The sequence below is a fragment of the Acinonyx jubatus genome, chromosome A2 (genome assembly GCF_027475565.1).
Source record: "Acinonyx jubatus isolate Ajub_Pintada_27869175 chromosome A2, VMU_Ajub_asm_v1.0, whole genome shotgun sequence".
In the NCBI taxonomy this organism is placed as follows: domain Eukaryota; kingdom Metazoa; phylum Chordata; class Mammalia; order Carnivora; family Felidae; genus Acinonyx; species Acinonyx jubatus.
The window spans coordinates 162345377-162361879 of record NC_069383.1 but is presented as its reverse complement, the minus strand read 5'-3'; the positions used below and the strand labels follow the sequence as shown (position 1 = coordinate 162361879).

General features: G+C 60.4%; 2 protein-coding genes across 5 annotated transcripts; both read right to left on the bottom strand.

The window, feature by feature from the left end:
• Positions 1–2806: 2806 nt before the first annotated feature.
• Positions 2807–10035, bottom strand: PLIN5 (perilipin 5). 3 transcript variants are annotated; one of them, XM_053220074.1, is made up of 8 exons: positions 9949–10035; positions 9060–9207; positions 8324–8519; positions 7664–7746; positions 6993–7173; positions 5496–5695; positions 3961–4077; positions 2807–3697 (listed from the first exon to the last, which is right to left on the bottom strand). In XM_053220074.1, exons 2-8 carry the CDS (start codon positions 9132–9134, stop codon positions 3167–3169), a joined length of 1383 nt encoding a protein of 460 aa, XP_053076049.1. In that variant the 5' UTR covers positions 9135–9207; positions 9949–10035; the 3' UTR covers positions 2807–3166. The 3 variants fall into 3 exon arrangements, with proteins under 3 accessions (XP_053076049.1, XP_026904981.1, XP_053076050.1); XM_027049180.2 differs by having other exon boundaries at positions 9060–9135; positions 9943–10022; XM_053220075.1 differs by having other exon boundaries at positions 9060–9215; positions 9957–10016.
• Positions 10036–11038: 1003 nt separating this feature from the next.
• On the bottom strand, positions 11039–13516 carry LRG1 (leucine rich alpha-2-glycoprotein 1). 2 transcript variants are annotated; one of them, XM_027049184.2, is made up of 2 exons: positions 13362–13516; positions 11039–12436 (listed from the first exon to the last, which is right to left on the bottom strand). In XM_027049184.2, the coding sequence occupies exons 1-2, from the start codon at positions 13412–13414 to the stop codon at positions 11425–11427; spliced, it is 1065 nt and encodes a 354-aa protein (XP_026904985.1). In that variant the 5' UTR covers positions 13415–13516; the 3' UTR covers positions 11039–11424. The 2 variants fall into 2 exon arrangements, with proteins under 2 accessions (XP_026904985.1, XP_014928313.2); XM_015072827.3 differs by lacking the exon at positions 13362–13516 and adding an exon at positions 12775–13334.
• Between the last annotated feature and the right edge of the window lie 2987 nt (positions 13517–16503).

Below are 16503 nucleotides of genomic sequence, written 5' to 3'. Positions count from 1 at the left end.
CGGGCGGCCTCTGCCCACGGCACGCCCCCCCACCCCCAGCAAGGCCGAGGGATTTGCGGACCATCCCCTGCCCCCAAGGCCCTGCCCACATGCTGTCTCGGCCTCCGGTTTCCACCCACGAAGTACACTTCAGAGCTCTGCTTTGCCGCGACCCCTTGGCCAGTTACCATCCACCGGCCTCAGGTTCCTCTTCCAGACGCCCTCCCCGTGGCCCGCGGGGCCCTGCTTTCTGCCTGCCCTCCCCTCCTCCAGCTCTCTCCCCCTCGCCCGCTCTCCTCCAGCAACGCGGGACTCCTCACGGTTCCTCCAGCACGCCAGGCATGGTGCTGCCCCGGGACCTTTGCACATGCTGTTCTCGCTACCCGCAGAGCCCTTCCCCGCAACGCACAGCTCCCCTCCCTCAGGCCTGTTTCACTCCGAGCTACGTCTCCTGCGGCAGAAATGTACCCGGCACACGGTCAGCCTGTAAGGGATGTTTGGCTGGATGGGCCAGCTCATAGGATAGTTCCGAGTGTGAAATGTGGTCAAGCATGGGACCTGTTTACCCCAGTGCCGGGTACCGAGCAGGGACTCAACAAACGTGAGCTTCGCATCGTCCGGGCGGGGAGAGAGGAGCCCAGTCTCGCCTGAGCAGGGAGGGGATGCATCACTCTCCGGGAGGGACTTCCCTTGATAAATTAGGGCCAAAATGCGGATGGATACAGGGTACCAAAAGAACAGGGGTATCCTGGCACTGAGATGCCGGCCTGGTGGGCTTGGGACAACCCAGGGTGACTTCCTGGAGGAGGCATCCTGGGCCGGCGACCACAGAGCCAGGAAGTGGCAGGGACAGGATTCAAACCCAGACCCAGAGCCTGTGTACAGGGTGGGCTGACGGTGGGTAGGGGCACAGGCCAGCAGAGAAGTGACCTCTGTCCCCGGGCTAAGTCTCCCCCCTGCCCGCTCCTGGGACAGGGGCCCCAGCTGCACGCTGGTGGAGACCCAGTTGGCCGTTCTGGGCGCTGAGCTGGGAGGAGGGAGGGTTCAGACACAGCCCGATGACCCCCAGGTCATCTCCTTGGAGCAATCGCGTGTTTACCAAACAGTTGGGGAACAAAACGCGGATGTCCCCCAAACTCTGTCCTCCCAGCCAACGCTTCCCAAAGGTGGCAGGGGAGGCGGGAACCCCTGGGTGGGCCCCTCCCCTTCCCACAGGGCCGCCGCGGCACAATGATGGCGGAGAAACCCAGCAAAGACCATCAAAGTGCCCGTAAACACCGCCCTCCTCTGCCCACAGCCCTCCAAGCCTCTGCCCTCCCTGGGGGGAAACCTGAGTCCTCCTCCCGCCCCTGGCCCCCATCCCCTCCCTGTCCTCCCCTCTTCCCTTTCTCCCCTTGACTCTGCTGCAAACACACGGGCCTCCTCACTGTTCCTCCAACACACTCGGCCCGCTGCTGCCCCAGGACCTTTGCACCGGTGGTGCCCCCTGCCTGGAACCCTCCTTGGTCTTTGCTTCTATCTCACCTCCTCAGACAAGTCTTCTTGGCCCCTTTGTCCCCTGTTAAAAAATATACACCCTCCTCTTGCCCTCACACGCTCCCCATCCCTCAGCCCTGTTATGTTTTTCATCACCTACTAACACCAAGACGATTTCCGTCTGTTTCTTGTTTATCGTCTGTCTCTCCCACTGTATTGTGGGGTCCCCGAGGGCAGGATTCGTATCTGGTTTGCTCCCTGCCGGGCACAGCTCAGCAAGGGAAGGAGCTTGCCCACCCAGGCGTAGGCAAGGCTGAGACTCAACCCCAGGACCTTATCTACTGCTCCACCCACTCCCAGACTTACCTCGACCCATTATCTTTCTCTCCCCACTCTGTTCCTGTCAGACTGATTCCCCCACTGCCGTGCCTCTGCCTGAGCCCTTCCCTCTGCCAAAATGCCCTTCCTGGGTGCCACTCTGCCCATCCTCACCTGGCCTGGCCCTCCGGGAGCCCCCAGCCTCACCAGGGGAAGAGAAGGCAAGGTTGCCTGTGGCTCCAAGTGCAGGTGGAGGGGGCTTGGAGTCCCAAGAAGGTGAACTGTCAGAGCTAGGCCCCTGGGGTGGAGTGAGGGAGAGCTTCCTGGAGGCGGCGGCATTGGAGCTGGGCCTACAAGATGGACGAGTCCGAGAGACGGGTGGGAGGGTGGGAGGGCACGGCCTCAGCAAAGGAGTTTGGATATTTGGTCTGAGGGTGACTGGGAGCCATGGAGGTTTCTACGCAGGGGCAGGGAAGCGAATCCGGCCGGTGGGAAGTGGTCCAACCTCCCAGAACCGCTCCTGGGCCGGGTCCTAGGGAAGCCAGGGGCCACCCTGACCTCACCACATCAGACTGTGGTTTCCTAACACCCCACCCGGCCACGGGGGAGTCTCGGGGGCGGCTGAGAATTCGGTGAAAGGATGGGAGGGCCCCCAGGAGACTGGCCTGTGGCCCTTCCCCTACCTCGGTCTGCCCCATCCGGACCAGTGCGGCTGGAGGCATCGCAGCATGATGAGCCCCCGCAGGCCCGGGGAGGAGTATCACTCCTTTCAAATCTTGAACCCTGCCTTGGGCCTTGCGGCCCCACACGCCTGAGGCCCCCCGCACCCTGGAACCAACACCCACCCCGACCTGAACGGAGGCCATAGGCCTTTGGACAACACAAAGCACCTTTATTCTGGAGCGTGGACCCCAAAGGGCAAATCACGTGGATCCAGCAGGCCCAGCGGATGAAGCTGGATATTCTCAGGGACTCCCCCCTCCCCCCACCCCGCCCCGTCCAGGATGTACAAGCTGGGGGGTGGAGACAAACCCCCAGACAGCCGCTGGGCAAACTGTGTTTCTTTGGGGAGTTTTGATCCGCTTTTTTGGGGGGTGCAGGGACGGGGACCACAGACAGAGGCACCCAGCTTGGGGCAGATGAGACCTGAATTGGGCTCCAGTCCCCCTGTGTCCAAGGGAAAGACTGGAGAGCGTCTGAGATCAGTGAAGCTGGTCTAGGCGGCTGAATTTAGCCCCCCACCCCCACCGCGCACCTGGGCCAAGGCCACCGCGCAGTCCGTTAGTGCATATTCATGGCCACTAGGGGGCAGCAGGGACCTCGGGGTGGTGGGGGGTGGGGGTGCAGGGCGACCTCCCGAGGGCCGCGTCTGCTGCCCCGTGGCCCCATCTGGTCAGAAGTCCAGCTCTGGCATCAGGGTGTGCTTGGCGCGGCTGGGGGGCGTGGGTTCCTCCTTGGAAGTGTCGCCTGGGAGGGCTGGCCCGTCCCCGTGCTCGGCTTCCCAGGCTCTCTGCTGGGCCGGCCAGTCCAGGTGAGCCCAGCGGGGGTCAGGGCCCCCCACGACCTCGTCCACCAGAGCCTCCAGGTCAGGCGGGGGCGCGGGCCGCTCCACGAGGATGGGCGCGAAGGGCCCCACCAGCCAGGGCAGCGGCACGGCCTGCACCACCAGCTCCAGGAGCTCGTCCACGCAGGCGTGGGCCCGGGCCACGCTGCCCCGGCCCTCGGCCAGGGCGGCCGCCGGCACATCGCCGAAGCAGCGGGCGTCGGCGAACGCGGACTGCAGGGCGTCCACGCTGCGCCGCACCTCGGCCACCTTCTCCTGGGCGCTGGGGGGCAGGCCCCGCACGCTGGTCTCCAGCGCGTCCATTGTGCCCTGCAGCTCCCGCATCAGACTCCGGGACAGGACCAGCGTCTCCAGCTCTGCCTGCGGGGGAGGGGAGGGGCCTCAGCGTCCCCGACGGGCGCGCCCCCCCCCCCCACCCCAGGACCAGCGCCCTGCCTCAGTTTCCCCACAGGGCACCATATAGGACCATCCGGCCAGCTTCCCCGTGGACACTCCAAACCGCTGACCTCAGCCCTTGGTTTGAGACGGCTGGAGCCCGGCCCCACCCCTCCCCCCCTCCCCGCCACCCTGGATAGATCCAGAACGCCCCCTCGCACCCGCCCACCCTCTCGCCGCCACCCTACCTGGCTGCGGCGACGGCCGTTTTCTGGGGAGCGCTGGCTCCAGTCCTCCCAGAGCTCGTGCACCTTCCCAGGGCGGGCGGGGGCAGTGGGTGTGGCCCCACCCTGCATGAGGTTGATCTGAGGGGACAGGGGCGGGGGTGCAGCTGAGGATCCGGGGGCTCGGGGCAGCCAGGACCCTAGCGTGCATCTGGTCTCGATAACCATGTAGAGAACATTCTTCCCTGCAACCTTCCCCTGCTGATCCAGCCTGGCCAACCGGCCCGTTCTCTCCTCTGCTCTTGGCCAGACGCCGCCACTCGCGGTTCCCCCGTCGCTCAGACTCACTTCGGCCACGCTGGCCGGTGGGCTGGGTGCACTCCTCCCTCCGCCCCACACCCCTGCCTGGCTCATTCCAGTGTTTCCGAGCGGACGGAAGTCTTCCCTCCCTGCCTCCTGGCTGGGCAGATGCCCCAGCGCCTGGTATGTTTTTTCATCATGACCTTCATTCCCCTACTGCGCTTTGAGCGTCCTGACGGGGCCACTGTGCCTTCGGTGCCCAGGACGGGGCAGGTATTAGAAGACAAACAGGAATTGTGGTCCATCTGTACTCTGGGGTATTATTCAGCCTGAAAAAGGAAGCCCGTTCTGACACCTGACCTTGAGGACATGGTGTTCAGGGATAGAAACCCACTCGGGCGCTCATCGGCGCCCTCTGGTGGCCGCTTCGGGGACGACAGCCTGGGACCCGGACGGAGCTGGGGAACCAGGTGCCGCTTGGGGGGCTGGGCCTGGGGATGAGGAAGGGGAAGGGGACCTGTGGGCGGAGCCAGCATCCCGGCTGAGGTGCCTGGTGTGGGTGCGAGAGGCGGGAAGTCGAGACCTGACCCCCCCCAGGTGAATGGAGGTTCAGACGCGGGAGCAGGTTGGGGGTGTCTGACGTCATCAAGCTGAGCCAAGCGGGGAGCTCCCGCAGGCCCCTGGGTGGCTCCGCGGATTAAGCTCTGACTTCCGCTCAGGTCACGATCTCCCGGTTTGTGAGTTTGAGCCCCGCCTGGGGCTCTGCGCTGAGCGTGCAGAGCTTGCTTGGGATTCTCTCTCTCCCTCCTCCCCTCCCCTGCTCATGTTTTCTCTCTCTCAAAATAAATACAGTTAAAAAAAAAAAGTGGGGGCTCCGTGGTCCTTTGGAGCAGGGAGGGACACACAGTGAGGGCAGAGACTTGAACCTAAAGCTGGGGTGCATCGGGCTCGGTGGCAGGAAAGCCAGGGGAGGGGTGTTTTCTTTCTCTCCTGAACTACTTTAACTATAAATTCCAGCTCCTACTGGCTCTCCCCCCACTGAAGCCCCTTCCTGTCTCCCCAGGCTGAACCTCGACCCCCCTGAGCCTCCCCAGACCCATGTGCCCTCTCCGCCCCAGCCTTGAACACACCGGGCTGGAGGCAGCTGAGCCTGGCTTTGCCTCCCCCGTCAGACCAGCTCAGGACCAGGTCCCCAGCTGGCACTCGATCCACGCTCACCGGCCCGCATCAGGGGGAGGGAGTGAACAGCAGGATCTCACCAACTCCAGTGTCTCCTGCAGCTGGGCCAGCGTGTCCTGGGCGTGGTGTTTCTTCTGCCTCAGTTTCCCCAGAGAGTGTTCATACGCCAGGTGGCGGAGCCGCGCCGACAGGGAGCCCAGGCGCACAAAATAGCCCTGTCGTCTCCTCTGCTCCTCCACGGACCCCACTTCCGGGCCCTCGGCCTCCGCTGCCAGGGCCGCTGGAGGACGGGACGGGGGGATGGGGGTCAGCATGGCCGCCCCCTCCACGTCTGCTCACCCTCCTTGTGCGTTGACGAGCCCGCGGCTCCCAAATTTGTAGTTTTCCCTTAGGGACATCAACTCATTTCCCCAAACCCTGTGACGTAGGCACTATTATTAGCCCCATTTACAGATGAGGAACACTGAGGCAAGGGGCGATGAAGCCCCCCAGTGTGCAAGAGGCAGACCTGGGATTCCAACCCAGACACTCTTAGCCCCTCTATGAAACGGTCTGTTAAGAATATACTATGGGGAGCTGGGTGGCTCAGCTGCGTAAGCGTCCGACTCTTGACTTTGGCTCAGGTCATGATCTCATGGTTTGTGAGTTCGAGCCCCGCGTCGGGCTCTGCGCTGATGGTGAGGCGCCTGCTTGGGATTCTCTCTCTCCCTCTCTCTCCCCTCCCCCATTCTCTCTCTCTCTCTCTCTCAAAATAAACTTCACTACACTTGATCTTAGCCAAAAGGCCAAGAAGCGATCTCTCAAACTTTAAAAAAATCCTAAAAAAAAAAAAGGGTATACTACAAACGCTTGGCACACAGTAGGTGCCTCATAAATGCCTCAAAGCCTTTCTGCCGAGGAGGGAGTGCATCGACATGTTGTTCTCGCCCCCCTAAAGCAGGGGTTGAGAGAAGTCAGATCGTCTCTGGGGTCGGGTCAGAAACAAGATGTAGAAAGCTGGAGAATGCTGTTTTTTGTTTTGCTTTTTTAAGATTTTTTCTTTTTTTTTTTTTCAAGTAATCTCTACCCCCAACGTGTGGCTCGAACTTACAAACGCAAGATCAAGAGTCACATGCTCCACTGACTGAGCCAGCCTGGAGCCCTGTGACAATGGTGGGGCTACGGGAACCGTATAAAGGGGCAGATGCCGTTCAGCCCAAGTGTTTAGTTTTTGAGGACCAGCCACAAATCAGGATTTGTAGGGCAAAATCTGATTGTTAAATGCACACGATGCACTAAAGCATTTTAAAGGCACTGCTTAGGCCAGTGTGACCATCGGAAGGGACACCAGTTTGGGACCGGGGCCCTCAAGTCTGTAAGCCCCGTACAGCCCTAGGGTCTGCGTGGTCTGGTTTCTCGTAGGGGGTGGGGCGGGGGGCCGTGGGAATGCCCGGGGGGCTCAGGCCTGGGCTCCAGCCCCGTGTGGTTCCTCCTGAACTGCTGTGTGGCCCTGGGCAAGTCCCGGGCTTCTCTGATTCTCTGGGGATGGGGAGTGGGCAGAAGGATTCGGGGGCAGGGTGGGCGCGAGCCGGGCTCACCAAGCTCGTCCTCGGTCATGGGCAGGAAGTGGTCCACCAGCTCCTCCGACTTGCCCAGCACGACATCCACGGCGTGGCTCACGGAGCGCTTCAGGTCCACACTCCAGCGGCGGCTCTGCTGGGCCAGGCCCACCATGCCCGTCACACTGCTGGCTACCGTGTCCTTGGCCGAGGTCACCACCTGCTGAGAGGGGTCCCCTTCCAGGTTTGGGCTCCCTTCCCTTGCCTTCCCCCAGCTCCTTGGGGCTGGGTGCCCAGGGTCCCTGGCCCTTCGTGGCTCTGGGACTCCGTTTCCCCTCTAAAACATGGAGGAGAGTAAAAGTTCTCCCTTACAGGGTCGTTGAAGGCGTTACCAGCACCACCTGGCACATGTTAAGTGCTCAGTAAACTCGGGTGCTGTTTGTTATTATTACTTTTGGGGTTTTTTTCAATTTCATTATTCTATTCTATTCTATTCTATTTTTAAATGTAACTTATTGTCAAATTGGCTTCCATACAACACCCAGTGCTCATCCCAACAGGTGCCCTCAATGCCTGTCACCCCTTTCCCCTCTCCCCCGCCCCGGGGGCTGATTATTTTAATCTGGCTGGTGCAGTCCCCACGGGTCCGGTCCCGGAGGAGGTTACCCTGCTCCTTCCCACCCCCAGCCCCCTCTGGGTCCCCACGGCACCGTCTCCGAAGGTTGCTGGAGAAAGGGCAACTTCTCTTCCAGCTTGTCCAGACCCCTGCAGGCGAGATTGTTCACGGAGGCCACTGGAGGGGGGAGAGTCAGGGAGTGAGGGAGGGACACGTAGGGAGAGGCAGAGGGAGGCCCGGGCCACCCTGGGAGGGGCTGGGGACACTTAGGGTGTGGGTGGGTCACCAGGCCGGGCCCCACCTGCACTTCCCTCCCCGCCTCAGCCCTGCCACCCGGCTGCTGCCAGCACCAAGGTGACTCCTCGCCCAGGGCCGGCTCAGATGCCCCAGAGAGCAGGCTCAAGGTCACGCACACTGGCTGAGAAGGAGGCGGGGGAGGCCTCGAGCGGAGGAGGTGACCCCCTTCCTGGGTCAGACGTGAGGCCAAGGGTCTTGTGCCCCCCACCCCTCTGTCAGGTTGGACCCCTCAGCTGATCACAGGAGTCCGGGGGGGGGGGGGGGACGTGGGGCTCAGGACACGCAGAGGCAAGGACAGAGAGGCAGATGGGGAGGGAGATACCTGAGGAACGTCAGGCCACGAGGGAGGGCGTCAGGACACAGAATGAGGGGGCCACAAGCAGACAGCTAAGGGTGGAGGTCCAGGAGATCAAAGGCAGGACCCAGGGACGCGGTGGCGGGGAGGGGGGGTGCTCACGCTGGGGCTGCAGGTGGCTCAGGAGCGGCTGGGCGTGGTCCAGGGCACGGGCGGTCAGGTCACACACGCAGTGCTCGGCCAGGCGGCAGGCGGAGCCCAGCAGCGGGTGCCTGTCCTTAGCGGCACTGTAAGCCTCCAAGACGGCGGTGCACGTGGTCCTGACCAGGGGCAGGGCCACCACGCGCTGCACCACGTTCTGCGGGGACGGGTGGCATCAGAGGGGCCCGAGGGGGTGCGGGGAGCTCCACCGCCCCTCGGTCCGCTGCCCTTCTCTGGGCCGGGTTGAGGGGCGAGCGAGCGGGTGGGGGGGGGGGCTGCACGCTTAGCTTGGGGCTCCGGCCTCCCCATCTGTAAAATGGGTTTCTAGAGCCGGGAGATTCAAGGAGCCGACGTGCGCGAAGCGCTTGGAACGGGGACCGGTGCAGAGCATGTGCTGTGACCGCTGTCGCTCGTGCTGCGGCCGTTGAGAGTGCCGAGACGGTGGGCACAGACACAGACCCGGGCAGAGACCCCGAGGTGGGGGAGGGGGAGCCGGGTGTGGCTGCAGAGGTGCTCCCCGCCCCGGGCCTCACCGCGCCCCCCTGGGAGGTGGGTAGCGTGTGCCAGCAGCCCTCCCCCGCAAGGTCCAGCAAGGATGGGCATGGGAGGGGGCCCCTGGCCCGAAACTGTCCCGGGGGGGGGACGGTCCCCCCACCCCTCCCTGTGCCCCTGTCCTCGGGGAGGGGCGGCCCCTCACCTGCCTGTCCTGCTCCCACAGGCTGTCTCGGGGGGGCCGCACAGGCTCATCTTCTGACATGTCGGCTGCAGACATCCTGAGGGGCAGGGCCGAGTGAGAGGGCCTTCCAGGCCTTGGGCTCTGTCCCGCTGGGCTTTGCGACCCGGGCAAAGTATTGTTCCCTCCTGGAACCTCCGTTTCCTCAAAACAGAGTTATGATAGTACGCTTCCTCGCAGCGTCGTGAGGGACACGGACACTGGATGCACAGGGCTCTGCACACACTGGGTGCACACGGAGAGCCTCTGGCAAGGTGGGGACATTGCAGGGGTTCAAAGCATGGGCTCTGGAGAGAGAAAGACTGGGGTTCACATCCTGCCGTTACCTGCTGTGTGACTTTGGGCAAGTGCCTTCCCCTCTCTGAGCTCTTTCCTCTTCCGCAAAGGAGAAGAGGCCCCTCTTACCCCTGCGCACCCCCCAGCTCCCCCTCGCCTCCCCTCCCAACCCCCGCCCCGGACAGAACTGCACAAGCAGCCCCCCGCAGGGGCGGAGGTGGTAGCTGCGGGATCCCAATAAACCTAAAGACTGACAGGGAAACTGAGGCACCCAGAGGTGAGGTCCATGCTGCTTCCAGGACCACACATCTGAGCAGGCTCAGAGTGGGGAGTTCGACCCGAGACTCCCCACTCGCTCGAAGTTCTTCCCCTCTCCCCACCCTGTGCCCTCAGGGCCCTGGTCGCCGCTCAACTGGGTCCTGAGCTCTAGCCAACTGGGCCAAGGGTCTCGGCCACCTGCTCCAGCCCTTCACCCCCCCGCCCCTGTCACGCCGCTGGATCCTCTCCCGCCCACCCGATCAGGAGCCCCCAACCTGCGGGGTCCTCCCGGACGCCCCCACGTGGCACTCACCCGGGCGCGCGCAGCCACAGCCCCCGGATGCCGCCGCCGACCCCCGACTAGGGCTCCAGGCTCCGCCCACCGCCGGCCCCGCCCGCCTTATAGCCTCTTGGGGGGGGGGGCTTCCCTACTGACCAATGGGGAGAGGCCGTGTGGAGGCGTGGCCCGGGGGCGGGGCTCCAGCCCACCCAGCCCACCCGCCCACCTCCCGGCTCTTCCCTGGGGTTCTCGCCGGCGCCCCGCTGTTGTCATGGTAACTTGGGGGACGCTGGATGCCCCAGGATTGGACTACTTCCGTTGGCCAGGTTTGGCCACCCGTCACCCTGCCGTTGCCACGCAGACGGTGGAGGGCGATCACAGCCCCCACCCCCTCGCTGAGGAGTGACTTTGGGCAAGTCTTCAAGGCGTTTTTATTTAGAAAAATCTGCCGTGGAACTCAGCCAGGATTCAGGCCGGCCCGTTCCCTTGGATCCCCATTTTACAGATGAGCAAATTGACGGATCCGATTCAAACCCCTCTCTGCCAGACTCCAGGCCCCTCCCTGGCTTTCGTCATCATGCCTGGAATGACCACCAACGACCCTCCTTCCAGGGAGCTGAAGACACTGGGCATGTCCCCCAAACACCCAGGGGTCCCCCAATCTGACTCGGGCTCCAGCAGCATGCCCAGCACTGTGTCAGCAGGTGGCTCAAGGTTGCGAGTTGGGAGAACACAGCCTTCAGCTTCGCCCAGCCTGCTCAGGCCTGCCCTGGGTGGCTATCCCTCTAGGTTGTCACCAGCCAGCATGATGAGTTGTTTGGAGACCTGAAGCATCCAGTTTAATTTAAACCTTCCCCGGGACACAGCTGTGGCAGGAATCCACCGGTCAAATGACACTCTGGGCAACGGTCAGGGTTTTATTTGGAGTTAAGTCCTGGATGGGGGGAGGGAGAGGGGAAGCCACAGGCCATCATATCCCAACTGCAATCCCTTTAGAAGCTCTAGAAGCTTGTGTCCTGCGCCCCCAGGCCCTGGGTCTCTCCTCTTTCTTCTTTCCTTCTCCTTCCTCCTGGAGACCTAGGAAGTCAACTTGGGAGATGCTTGTAACACTGAATTCCAGTACGCCCAGTCCCTTTCCACAGTTATTTATTAACCCCTCCGTTCTGACCCCAAACTGAGTGATGCTGGCTAGAAGGCACCCCAGCCCCAGGCCCTGCATTCGGAGAGCCCCTCAAAGTGGGGGAGACAGAGCCAGACAGAGACGACCCCAGTGTGGCCAGGGCTGGGCCAGAGGGAGGCCGTGCAGGCTGGGGGCGCCTGGAGGCCAAGAGATCCGGAAAACAGGGAAAGGCTTTCTTGGGAGAGGGTACCGGGAGGCCAGAGAGCCCAAGATGTGTTTGGGGAAGCACGGGCCAGGCGGGTCCAGCCAGCAGCTCTGGAAAGCTGGAGGTGAATTCTTTGCCAAGTAGCAAGCAGCGTGCTCCCAGGCCTGTCTGCCCAGCCCAGCGCCAGGCCTCAGTGGGACTCAGCTGCAACCAGGAGCATCCGGCCCTTCCAGGCTTCAGGCCCAGCGCAGCGCGTCGCGTTCCGAGAGAACATCTTGTCTTTGTTGGCCACAAGCCACCCGTAGAGGTCTTCCAGGTTCCCATCACAGATCCAGGGGTTACCAGAGATGTCAAAGCCATCCTTCATGTCCCGGGTGGGCTGCCCCAGGGATGTCCAGAGCCCCTTAGGCGCGCCGGTAAGCAAGTTGTTGGACAGATCCAGGAAGTCCAGCTGCCACAGACCCTGGAGGGCGCCCGCTGCCACGGTGGCCAGCTTGTTGTCATTCAGGAAAAGGTAGCGGAGGTCTGGCTGGGGTGCCAGGAGCCCCTCGTCAAGCACCTGCAGTCCGTTGCCTTCCAGATGCAGCCTTTCCAACCGCAGGGGGCCTTTCAGAAGGTCTGGGGGCAAAGCCTTCAACTGGTTATTGCTGAGGTCAAGGATGCGCAGGGAGGTGACGTTGGCCAACAGCCCCGGGGGCAGGGTCTGGAGGCGGTTTTCGGAAAGGTCCAGATGCCGCAGGGCTTTCAGGCCGAGCAGCCACGAGGGCTCCAGAGCCTCCAGCTGGTTTTCCTTCAGCACCAGGGTGTGGAGAGCAGCCAAGGGCTGGAAGAGGCCGGGGGGCAGGCGGGCCAGGCGGTTGCGGGTTAGATCCAGCACCTGAAGCAGAGGTGCGGGCAGCAGGAACTTGGGCGAGAGGCTCTCCAGCTGGTTGCTGGACAGGTGCAGTTCCTGGAGGCGAGCGAGGCCCCGGAGGGTGTCGTCTGGCAGCCGCGTGAGGTTGAAGAACTCCACCACCAGGTAGACGGTGTCGGCTGGGAAGCGGCGGGGGATTTGGGCGGGGGGGTGGCAGGAGACGGAGCTGCCGTTGACCGCATGAGACACCATGCAGGCGGCACGGTTGGGGGTGACCTCCTGGGTGGAGGCCGTAGACAGCAGCAGCAGGAGCAGCGTTCTAGAGAGCCGGGAGTCCAGGCCTCCGGGGCTGCGGGCAACGACAGAAGAGACACCCGGCTGGGTGAAAACGTCCCCAGAATCAGCCAGCCCGTTCCTGTCTACTACCTGGGACCATGCCACCGCATTGGTCCCCGGGACGAGTGCAGTCACCTCCTGTTCCTCTCCTCGCTTCCACCCTCACCCCTCACGGCTGCCAGAGGTAGCTGTTGTTCCAGAGAGAATTCGAACTCTCTGAAGACTGCGTTTCTCTGACCCATAAGTGTTACCCCTCCCCATTGCCAGCCTTGCCCCAACGGGTTGTTCATTATTTACAGTCACATGTGCTAATTCCTTCTGCTCTAGCTTGTTTTCTGGGTCATTTCTTACCTCCCCGGCCCCATATGTTGAAGGCCGGGGCAGCGAACTCCTACTTGTCCTGCAAAGCCCCGGCTCCGATGCTCCCTTGCCCGTGACACTTTCTCCGACTTTCCCAAGTTGTCCCCTCTGGGAAACTTTCTGCCCTTTCTGCCCAGCGCCGGCCAAACAAGGTTACTTGCTGTGTCCAGCTCTATCTTGCTCCAAAGTGCTCCAGGGCAACCCAGGGCTCCAAAGGGAACCCTGAACACGGAGAGTGCATCCAGCTTTGTGCAGATCGGAGCAGGCATTTGGCCCTGGGGTGGGGTGGTTTACAGGCGGCACCATAATCCTCCCAGGGCTGGGCTCTGCCCCTCGCGGTCTCTCCAGCAGGCCTCTGGTGGGGTGTTGGTCGGGAGGCGTTGGTGGGCCTCCCGCTCTCCGTGTGGCCCATGGAGCACTGCCATAGCAAGTGTGAGTGACAGCGAGTCTGTCCACAGTTAGAGCCTGTCGCTCTGTTCCAGCCCGTGGGTCTACATCTCGCCCCGTGACCTCCGTGCATCAGATGGAACTGCCTGGAATCCAGCTCTGCCCACCATGGGCAGGGTGGGGGGACTCACCTGTGCTTCCGCTGTGGCCTCCGAGAAGACATGATGGCCTCCCCCTTTTCCATCTGGGCTCGCTCAGCCCGGTGAGGTAGCCTTATACCTGCCTGGACTGGGGGCAGGGCCGCCCGCCCCAGGGAAGTCCTCACCCACGTCCTGTTCCCGTGAGTGGCTGGACCTGAGCCAGGCAAGGGAAGGGGGGTGGTCAGAATTGCAAAATTGCTTCCTGGCAGGGGAGGGGCGTGCTCCCTTCTCCGCCTGCTTTTACCTGGTGTTTCATCCCCCTGACTCCTGCTTTTGGGGGGTGGGTACCCCCAGAGTCTCTGGGGCTGAATCCTCACTTCCCCCCACTCCAGGAATCAAGGGTCACGTTTGCAAGGCTCTGTTCCTGGGCAGGGGAGGGACAGCTCTCTAAGCAAGAGCTAGTCTTTGCAATAAATCTAAGCAACCAGGAAGTTCAATGGAAGGAACAAAGAGGACTTGTCTTGAATTCATGACATATTGTTGTTGGCCTTTTTTCTAAATGAAATAATTTCTGGGTGTTTTGTTTTGTTTTAATAGTAAGAGAGAGCGTGCAAGCAGGAGTGAGGGGCAGAGGGAGAGAGAGAGAGAGAGAGAGAGAGAGAGAGAGAGAGACAGAGAACCCCAAGCAGGCTCCACACTCATCACAGAGCCTGACGGGGGGCTCAATCTCACAACCATGAGAACATGACCTGAGTCAAAGTCAAGAGTCGGACGTTCAACTGACTGAGCCACCCAGGCGCCCCCAAGTGAAATAATTTCTAAAAAATAGAATTCAAAAGGGAGTGATGCCTAAAGTCTCCACAGTCTTCAAACAATGGCCTGGGAGGGACTAAATCATGCTCCGGCTCCCAGCTCTATAGAAACTGCTCTGTTTTGTGATCTTAGGCGAGCGGCTTAACTTTTCTTGGCCTCGGCTTCCATATCCGTGAAGTGGAACTCAAGTCTCCAAGGGCCCCTTCTGCTCTTTCTTTCTTCATCTGAAGGCTAATGAGCTATTTGTTTGGGGTCTCCCTCATTCCCTAATAAATGCATCCGGAAGCTACAAATGTGCCTTTGAGAACTGCTTTGGCTGCATCTCACGGGTTTGGTTACTCAGCGCTTTCATTCTTGTTGGGTTCTAAACATTCAGCTGTGATGTGTTAACTTTACATGCACCTGGACTTTGGTCACGCCTGGCCATGGCCCAGTCTCTCCACAGCCCAATCTCTGAAGAGTTTTGTCTCGAGCCGTGAGAATGAATGTGAGTTCTGTCTTGTGGGCACACAGATTCAGAGACATACGTGCACGCTGACCGTGACAGGCGTAAAGAAAGACGGGTGAATACCCTCATGAATACACAGATACAGATACAACACAGAGACACAGACAAAGCAGGACAGAATAACAGACCCGTTGAGATGGACACACAAAAACAGATATGCACAAAATAGAAAAAGGACCCGAATAATAGTTTCCCGAGGAGGACATGCAGATGGTCAACAGGTACATGAAAGGTTCTCAGCCTCACTCATCCGCAGGGAAATGTAAATCAAAACCACAATGAGATACCACCTCACACCTGTCAGAATGGCTATTATCAAAAAGACAGAAGGGGCGTCTGGGTGGCTCATTCGATTAAGCATCCGATTTTGGCTCAGGTCATGATCTGTGGGTTCGAGCCCCGCATTGGGCTCTGTGCTCACTGCTCGGAGCCTGGAGCCTGCCTCGGATTCCGTGTCTCCCTCTCTCTCTCTGTTCCTCCCCTGCTTGCACTCTGTCTCTCTCTCTCTCTCTCAAAAATAAATAAACATTAAAAAACTTCTTTAAAATAAAAAAAAAAAAAACTAGAAACAGAGTAGAATGGTGGCTGCCTGGAGCTGGGGGTGCAGGAAATGGGGAGATGTGGGTCTAAGGGTACAAATGCATGGTTACAAGATGAATACATCCAGGAGTTGTAACGTACAGCCCGGTGACTATCATTAACGTTGCTGTATTACATACTTGAAACTTGCTAAGAGAGTAGATCTTTTGTGTTTTTTTTCAATTTTATTTATTTTGAGAGAGTGGGGAAGGGGCAGAGAGAGGGAGAGAGAGAATCCCAAGCAGGCTCTGCGCTAGCAGCGAAGAGCCCAACTCAGGGCTGGATTCCACGGACCTTGAGATCATGACCTGAGCTGAAGTCAAGAGTTGGACGCTTAACAGACTGAGCCACCCAGGCGCCCAGTGGGTGAGTAGATCTTAAATGGTCCCATCACACACACACACACACACACACACACACACACACACAGAAGTACCTGAAGTAATGGATGTGTTAACCTTTCATGGTGCGATATTGGCATGTATCAAACATTTGAAACTTACACAATGTTGTAGGTCAAACCTCTCACGCGTCCAGGAGAAGCCAGGCGATGTCCTCCCGGTGTTTTGCATTTGTTTACTAGGCTAACAGTCTCCTCTGGGACAAGGGGGAGCCAGATCTGTCTCGACCACTGCTCCACCCCCAGGGCCCAGCACACAGAAGCGGGCGGGAAGGAAGGGGTGTGAACCCTAAAGGCAAAATGCTACAGAGATCTCTGAACGTGCAATCAGAGCCCGCCCCTGCTTCAAAGCCTCGGGTGGTTCCCCGTCCCACTTAAACTCCATCAGGCTGGGGGGAGGAGGATGGGGAGTTAATGTGTAATGGAGGCAGGGTTTTAGTTTGGAAAAGATGAGAAAGTTCTGGAGATGGATGGTGGGGATGGGTGCCCAACAGTGTGAACGGACCTGATGCCACTGACCTGTGCACTTAAAAAAAATTTTTTTTAATGTTTACTTTTGAGAGAGAGAGAGACAGACAGAGCATAAGCAGGGGAGGGGCGGAGAGAGAGGGAGACATAGAATCCCAAGCAGGCTCCAGGCTCTGAGCTGGCAGCATGGAGCCCGGCGCGGGGCTCGAACCCAAGGACCTTGAGATCATGACCAGAGGCCAAGTGAGATGCTTAACCAACTGAGCCACCTGGTCGCCCCCGAACTGTGCACTTTAAAACACTTCCCATGGTGCATTTGAATTCATGTGGATTTATGTGGATTTTGCCACAATAAAAACATTTTTTTACACTCCTGATCTGTGGGGCCCTGCCTGCCCCGAGCCCTGGCCCTCCTCTCCCTCCTG

What these genes read in the sequence shown, in the direction of transcription:
- PLIN5 (XM_053220074.1), bottom strand. Translation starts at nt 9,134, where the DNA reads ATGTCTGCAGCCGACATGTCAGAAGATGAGCCTGTGCGGCCCCCCCGA. An exon ending in GAGCCACCTGCAGCCCCAGC is followed by an intron (nt 7,747 to 8,323) that starts GTGAGCACCCCC and finishes TCCCCCCTCCAG; the next exon opens with TGGCCTCCGTGAACAATCTC. An exon ending in TGCAGGAGACACTGGAGTTG is followed by an intron (nt 4,078 to 5,495) that starts GTGAGATCCTGC and finishes CTGTCCCCTCAG; the next exon opens with ATCAACCTCATGCAGGGTGG.
- LRG1 (XM_015072827.3), bottom strand. Translation starts at nt 13,052, where the DNA reads ATGCCTGCTCCGATCTGCACAAAGCTGGATGCACTCTCCGTGTTCAGG. An exon ending in CAACATATGGGGCCGGGGAG is followed by an intron (nt 12,437 to 12,774) that starts GTAAGAAATGAC and finishes CGTTGCCCGCAG; the next exon opens with CCCCGGAGGCCTGGACTCCC.